This window comes from Mustela nigripes, chromosome 3 (genome assembly GCF_022355385.1).
Source record: "Mustela nigripes isolate SB6536 chromosome 3, MUSNIG.SB6536, whole genome shotgun sequence".
Lineage (NCBI taxonomy): Eukaryota > Metazoa > Chordata > Mammalia > Carnivora > Mustelidae > Mustela > Mustela nigripes.
In genome coordinates, this window is record NC_081559.1 from 94,995,700 (window position 1) to 95,003,816 (window position 8,117).

Sequence of the window (8,117 nt, forward strand, 5' to 3'; positions counted from 1 at the left end):
ACTCTTCTCCTTTCATGCATTTAATTCCCTCGTGCTCTCCACCTCCATCTTCTCCTGGATAAAGCTGATGAGAGATTTATATTGGTGGAGGAGGTGGCATATGGCCTCAACCAGTTACACTTTAAAGTCAATAAACTTTCTCTTGAATTGGGAAATTGTCACTGAAATTTTACTTTACTGTAGAAGAAAAAGTTTTGTTTCCTTGTTTCCTTCTCTATTCTTTCTTTCCTCTCTCTCTTTCTTACTTATTCTTAATTTGCTAAGGATCTTTAGCCCATAAGTTAGCAGGTTAAAGATGTATTCTCTTGGAGGAAGGGCAGAGAGGCAGGGGGAGGCAGAACAAAGGGATCTTGTCACATATGACCAACCACTTACAAGATTCTGAATTTTGTTGGAGTAACTTAGCATCTCAAAGTCACTCTTTCCTTATGTGTCAAGTGAGGCTACATTTTGTGCTTCATATTTAACTGTAACATAGCATTTTATAGGAATTTAATTGAGATAAAATTCATAGAGAGCTACTGATGCCAGACCTGGCTTATAGAAAGGGCCTCATCAATGCTAACAATGATTATGATGATGATGACATTGGCATTGGTAATGATGGAAGTAGTGGGGGTGATAGTGATGGTTGTGGTATTTGTAGGGATGGAAGTGGTGGTGGCAATGGTAGAGGTTGTGAGGTGGTAGCAGTAATGTTAGTAAGCTTGGTGGTGGTGGTGGCGGCAGCCAGGGGTGGCATTAGACGTAGCATAGTGGTGGCAGCCTATTTTATCCTTAGGTGGTAGAAGAAGGCATACTCTAGCTCCAGACATTAAAGAGTGCTCTGAAAGAAGGAGCTTTTGTCACCCTGTGTTCCTCCTTCCTCTTTCTTGGAAAGCACAAAATTTGACCACTTTGTGTTTCTTCTAACCCCCCTGGAAAGGCCTAACCTATTTAGGGCAACTGCTGCAAGTCTGGGTTCTACATAGTTCTGCAGCTATCATCCTAGGTTGAATCAAGCCTGGGATCTGAAATTTATGACCTTGAAAATAGTTTTGGTGAGAGCATATGCCAAGGGGCATTTACAGTCTGAAAATATTTGACTGACAATGACCATAGGTATTTAAGGTCATGACAATAAAAAACAAACTAAAAAAATCAAGGGAATTCAGTTCTACATACAAGAGATATGTTTCTGAAATAGATTTATATCAATTAGAGATAGATGAACTGAAAGGCATTTTTAATGTCTTGGGACATCACACTTCATGAGGTGAATAAGGAACTTCCTGTATGATGATACCAGATATCTATTTCCTCAGAGGGGTTGCTTAAAAGTCAGATTATGTCTGGAATTTTATTTCCTAAAATCTGACAGTGATCAAGTACAATTAAATCATTGCTAATGAAAAAAATATGTAAATATATATTTGTTACTGGCCAGCATTTTTCAAACCCATTTAAAACTGGAAGAATCTTTGCAAATCTTACTATTGGGGACACAGTAGGTGGTCTGTAAATTCTTACTGAAGGAAAGAGCCAAGACCTTATTATCATCATTGTTATGAATAATCTCATCACGGATCAACCTAAAACAATGTTCACCATGGTTCCTTGGGCCACCATCCTCCTCTTTCTGAGAGCAGAGAGTAGGGGTCCTGATGCATCAGAAACACAATTTAATCAAGTGCTCCCTGCATCTGCTCTTTACACCTGAGATAGATTTTCCCCCTACGGATCTTAACTGTAAGTCTGAATAAAATGGTTATTAGCAAGTGAAAATGAAAAGATTTCTCAGATCCCAGTTGTTAATAATCATTAGTTAAATATCAACCCAGGCATTTTGACTCTACTTATCTGTTTCTTCACTGCATTAGGAGGTCAAGGTTATTGAGGTGTGTTCATTAATGTTTAATAAGGAAAGGCAGGTTGGAAAACATGTTAGTTCTTCCAATGGGGCTTCATCTTCTGAAACAAAACTGGCTTCTCCTTCTCATTCTTTTATTGGAAAGTTTGGGAAAATGGTGAGAAAAGATCAGAGATTGATGTTTTGAAATAATATTTTATCCCTTGAGAAACAATTTGAAGATAAAGGAAAATCTGCTGTAATTACTGAACCATATGAACACCAAGGACTCAGGTCACTTTAATGCTTACATTATTCTGGCTATATGTACTGGTAATGGGGTGAGAGGAAGAAGAGTCCCATTTTTATCTCACTCCCAGTTTGAAAACAAACTGTTTTTCAGCTGTTTTGTTTTTTTTTTTTTCATCACTGGTTTGCTTGCAATCAAATGAAGACTTTACCACATAACAAATCCACTTACTTGACCTGTGGGTTGAAGTTAGGTTCCAGTGACCCTGTGATGAGGCTCTCAGTGGGTTTACACGAATGTGGGGAGTTGGGGAACAGGCTGGTGTGGAGGGAGACAGTGGGGGACAGAGGGAAGCAGAAACATCCCTCATAGAAGTGATAGTCTCCTGCGCAAGCTCTATCAAGGTGGTTGCAGTGGTAATGCTGCAGAGGGGCCACCATGGTCCCACATAGCTCTGGGATTAGAGGCTCCTTTCTGTGTCTTGGATACTCATCTGTCCAGCAAGGTTAATAATATAAATCCTATCTGCAATTTACATGATTTTTATGTGAATCTAATACATATGTATCTTGCTCCCTGGCAGTTTAAGAGTATAATGGTTATTATTACTATCATTATATCATCAATATTATTAAGCTTATCAGTCATCTGCAGCAAATGAGACTACTAGATAGAACCCTGGTTTACTGGGACATAAACTGAATGCCCCTCCCCTCTTTTTAGGCGACAGCTAGAGGTTAAGAAGGAGAAGGGAGGGGGGGTTGCCTGGATGGCTCATTCACTTAAGTGTCTGATTCTTGGTTTCAGCTCAGGTCGTGATCTCAGAGTTGTGAGATCAAGCCCCTCATCAGGCTCCACACTGAGTGTGGAATCTGCCTGAGACTCTCTCTCATCTCCTGCTGCCCCTTGCCTGCCTCAAATAAATAAGTAAATCTTAAAAAAAAGAAAAAAAAAAAGGAGAAGGGGCAAAAAGAGCCAGCAGAGCATGTGGTTAGGAGGTCTCCAGGGCACATATTTATGGTTATAGCCTCCCTAATCTCTGCATCTTTTGGCTTCTTAACCAGTTTCAACAATGCCTTCAGGGCCCTTCATTGGGTGGGGGCACCTAGAAATTGTCAGCTCTTGACGACAACTTCTCTGCTCAAATTGGAGGCAAGCTTCTGGGTGGGAGGCAGACGAGGGGAGGTGGATTTGTGACTCTAGGTAGATAGTAGGTAGAAAGTTTTCTCCCTTTCGCAAAGAGGGGGCACATTTTTAGGCTGCTCTGGGTCTTCATCACTAACCTTGTAAAGTGGGGTTTACACTTTAATAAAACACGATGAGTATAATAACATTTAGAGCAGCAATGTCCCATGAAGGCCCTTAGACTCCTGCAGGGGTTAGCTAGTGCAGTTAGTTTTTACTACCTGCTACACCAGGAAACACTTTTAAGATGGTTCAGCATCATATGTATTTTTCAAATGACAATGTCTACTATTCATTCACCTTACCTAAAGTACCAGTGGAGAAAGAAACAAGATTAACGTTCTTCTAGGAGACATTTATGAAAAGAAAACAGTTTCACTTACTTGCATAATAAACTGTATTTTAATTAGAGTTTGTGTTAATTCATTTTTCCTCACTTGGGATAAAAAAGATGAAACATTATTAGTGGCATGAAAATACTAGAGAGAAGATTAGGTAAAACCTGATACTTAGCCTGAATAAAGCTCAAACCAGTTATACATTTCTTCATGTTCCCCACCTCCTTCTTTTAGTATTCATTCAAAAGTTCTTAATGACAAAAGGAAATTTCCCTCTTTTGAGAAACAGAGAAAAAGACACTCATTGTACAAAGGCTTCATGTCATTTTCTCTAGGGTTTTTTGATGTTCCTACTCTCTAGTTCATAACAAGGATTTACAGCTTAAAGAACATCAAAAGGAAAGGTTTCAGACAGTGTCCTAAAATAGACTTTTAAAAAATTCCGCAAAGCTATCTCTTAGTGCTTCTAAAACTTATTTTAAACATTTTGGAAAGGAGATGTGTTTTAGAAGTCTTGGAAGCCTATCATATTCCATTTTTTAATAGTCTTTTGCTTGAAACTGTAACTTTAAATTCTGTAGTTGGCACGTATCTTCCCAGCAGCTGAATATGTGATTTAAATGGAAGTAAAACTGCCTGACTTAAATTGTCCAGAAATTTTAAAGACTGCTTCATTTGAGAAGAAAAGGGGATTTTGAGAAGGCACTTATTTCTTTGATCAATATTCTTTGAAAATAAATATAAAGCTAATTTTTAAAAAACTGGGAAATCAGAGCTACCAAATAATTTTAAATCACACCTAGAGCAGAGAAACTTAACATCTAATTCCCCAAAGAATAAACAGATCTGTAGTAGAAGCAATGAGAAACCCTGGAGAAGATCCAGAAATAATTCATCAGATTAATCACCATTACCTTTTTTAGATCTGGCCATTCTTTTGGTAGAATATGACTATGGATGTCAATTTTCATCTCCACAGGATCAGAGAAGCATGCAAAGAAAGAAGTTTTGGTACCAAGCGATCTCCATAAAAACAATGGAGTTAATTGATTTACAGAGTCTCTTTACAGCTACTTTCTGGCACCAGTCAGTAAGCTTAGTCGGCTCAATCTAAGTCCACTGGAAGTGCCTTATTAAAGTTCAGAATTCTGTTTATTTGTCAACTTGGCTTTGGATCAACAACTCTTTGGTAATCGGGACTCTGGGCACTAAATTAAAAAATAAAAAAAAGACTGTACTAAACCTCACGAGGTCAGATGTACTACTGGGTGCTTTTGAATTACAGCAGGTCCAAAATCGGTTAATCTTTGCTTTGAAATATTTCTTTTTTTTTTTCTTTCAAGATATACATAGGAAAAAAATGGAGTGCCTGGGTGGTGTGGTTGGTTGATTGTTCAACTTTTGGATTTTGCTTAGGTAGTGATCTCATGGTCATGGGACTGAGCCCTGCATGGGGCTCTGCACTCAACATGTTTGAAATTCTCTCTCCCTGTTCCTTTGCTCCTCCTGCTCATGCAAACACTCTCTTTCTCTCTCAAATAAATAAATCTTTTTTTAAAAAGATACAGTAAAAAATCAAGTAGAACATGGTTAAAAATCAAATAGTACAAAGTGTTGTTAAAGAACAGTAATCACTGACTCACCTTATCATTACTTCCCCAGAAGGAACCAATTTTAAAACTTTTGCTTTTCATTCAGTTATTTACCTTGATGTCTTTAAACAGTATTGATCAATTGGCTTGTTCATGAAAATTTAACATGTTGAAAAGTTGTGGGGGAAGTTTCACCTTTACTTTTAAGTCAGAGAAAAAGTCTATTCTTCATACATGTTATTTTTTCCATTGCCTTTTTCTTTCATTTATTCTTTTTTTTTGTCTTTTTTTAAAAATTTATTTTTTATTTTCAGCATAACAGTATTCATTATTTTTGCACCACACCCAGTGCTCCATGCAATCCTTCTATAATACCCACCACCTGGTACCCCGACCTCCCACGCCCCGCCCCTTCAAAACCCTCAGATTGTTTTTCAGAGTCCATAGTCTCTCATGGTTCACCTCCCCTTCCAATTTCCCCCAACTCCCTTCTCCTCTCTAACTCTTTCATTTATTCTTGCATTTAATATTTATTAAGGCTGAATGAGGTAAAATTATGCATATGTTGTAATAGATAACTGTATACAGCTTAAGTGCAGGGATAAAAAGAGGGAAACCATTCCATACTGAGAGTTCTCAGAGCCCTTTGGGGAGGTCTTCCACTGGAGTGTAAAGTGGGGCTATGGGTCATGTCTCTAAAGAAAGCCTAGAAAAAAACAGCCCTTTGTTATTCTATGTTAACTCTTTCCTATTCCTGGAAAGCTTAAAAAGTTCAAGGACCTGAGGTCTCTGGCACAGCCTTAAAACTACTTTGGGATGACCCCTTCATCTCAGTCTCCATAGGATAGGGACTAAGTCATCAAAAAAGGCTTCCTACTAGGCTATTCAACTAGATTCTGGAAAAATGCAACCAACATTCTTTTCAACTAGATTCCGGGTAGATTATAACAAATGTTCTTTTAAATGCTGCTCAGCTTGAAAGAAAATAAAGCAAATCCTCAAGGTCATTTTTTAAAAAGTTCAACAACCTAAAATGGAATAAGTGACCTTCAGTCAACATGAGGATACATGCCAATATCCAAAGTGAGTGTAAGTACTTTTGGAGCACTTTCTGTGGCTCAGGCACTGTTCCAAGCATTTTAGTCATATCAATTAATTTATTCCTTATAACAATCCTATGAGAGAGGAATTATTACTAATATTCACTTCATAAAAGAGGAAACTGAAGCACACAGAAGTTAGGTAACTTGTCCATGGTCACAGAAAGAAACCCTGGAGTGAGTGGTAGAAACAAAATTTGAGCCCAGGCAGTATAGACTCAGAATTCTGAGAGCTTTGAGGATTTATATCAAAGGAGGAGTAGGAGATCATGGGCTAGTATAAAACTGAGACCCCTTCATTTAATTAGAATTTTAAAAAATTATTTATTTATTTTTTAAATTTCTTTTCAGTGTTCCAGAATTCATGGTCTATGCACCACACCCAGTGCTCCATGCAATACATGCCCTCCATAATACCCACCACCACACTCACCCAACCTCCCATCCCCCACCCCTCCAAAACCCTCAGATTGTTTTTCAGAGTCCATAGTCTTTCATGGTTCATCTCCCCCTCCAATTTCCCCCAACTCCTTCCTCCTCTCCATCTCCCCATATCCTCCAGGTTATTTCTTATTCTCCACAAGTAAACAAAACCCTATGATAATTGACTCTCTCTGCTTGAATTATTTCACTCAGCATAATCTCTTCCAGTCCCATCCATGTTGATACAAAAGTTGGATAGTCATCCTTTCTTTTTTTTTTAAATTTTAAATTTTTATTTTTTAATAAACATATAATGTATTATTAGCCCCAGGGGTACAGGTCTGTGAATCGCCAGGTTTACATACTTTACAGCACTCACCATATCACATATCCTCCCCAGTGCCCATAACGCCACCACCTTCTCCTGACCCCCCTCCCCCCGTCACCTTCAGTTTGTTTTGTGACAGTAAGAGTCTTATGGTTTGTCTCCCTCCTGATCCCATCTTGTTTCATTTATTCTTTTCCTACCCTCCAAACCCCACACATGGCGTTTCCACTTCCTCATATTAGGGAGATCATATGATAGTTGTCTTTCTCTGATTGATTTATTTCGCTAAGCATAATACCCTCTAGTTCCAGCCACTTCGTCACAAATGTCAAGATTTCATTTCTTTTGATGGCTGCATAGTATTCCATTGTATATATATATACCACATCTTCTTTATCCATTCATCTGTTGATGGACATCTAGGTTCTTTCCATAGTTTGGCTATTGTGGACATTGCCTCTATAAACATTCAGGTACATGTGCCCCTTCAGATCACTACATTTGTTTGTTTCCTTTTTTTTTTGTGGGTTTAAAATTTATTTATTTATTTATTTATTTTTTAAATTTCTTTTCAGCGTAACAGTATTCATTGTTTTTGCACCACACCCAGTGCTCCATGCAATATGTACCCTCCTTAATACCCACCACCTGGCTTTAGGGTAAACAGCCAGTAGTGCAACTGCTGGGTCGTAAGGTAGCTCTATTTTCAACTTTTTGAGGAACCTCCATGCTGTTTTCCAGAGTGGTTGCACCAGCTTGCATTCCCACCAACAGTGTAGGAGGGTTCCCCTTTCTCCGCATCCTCACCAGCATCTAACATTTCCTGACTTATTAATTTTAGCCATTCTGACTGGTGTGAGGTGGTATCTCATTGTGGTTTTGATTTGTATTTCCCTGATGCCAAGTGATATGGAGCACTTTTTCATGTGTCTGTTGGCCATCTGGATGTCTTCTTAGCAGAAATGTCTGTTCATGTCCTCTGCCCATTTCTTGATTGGATTATTTGTTCTTTTGGGTGTTGAGTTCGATAAGCTCTTTATAGATTTTGGACACTAGCCCTTTATCTGATATGT

At 38.3% G+C, this 8,117-nt stretch overlaps 1 protein-coding gene and 1 long non-coding RNA gene across 4 annotated transcripts in view; one reads left to right on the plus strand and one right to left on the minus strand.

Moving 5' to 3' along the window:
• The window catches only part of ACMSD (aminocarboxymuconate semialdehyde decarboxylase), an 85,329-nt gene extending 80,604 nt beyond the window's left edge, over positions 1 to 4,725 (minus strand). The window contains exon 1 of one of the 3 annotated variants that reach the window (XM_059394403.1): positions 4,516 to 4,723. In XM_059394403.1, the coding sequence (XP_059250386.1) occupies positions 4,516 to 4,572 (57 nt within the window). In that variant the 5' untranslated portion in view covers positions 4,573 to 4,723. Of the gene's footprint in view, positions 1 to 4,515 lie in introns of all 3 variants that reach the window. The other 2 variants (XM_059394402.1, XM_059394401.1) reach the window with 2 other exon arrangements.
• LOC132013933 (uncharacterized) overlaps positions 1 to 8,117 on the plus strand; it is a 153,944-nt gene that overhangs the window by 69,013 nt on the left and 76,814 nt on the right. The window lies entirely within an intron of this gene.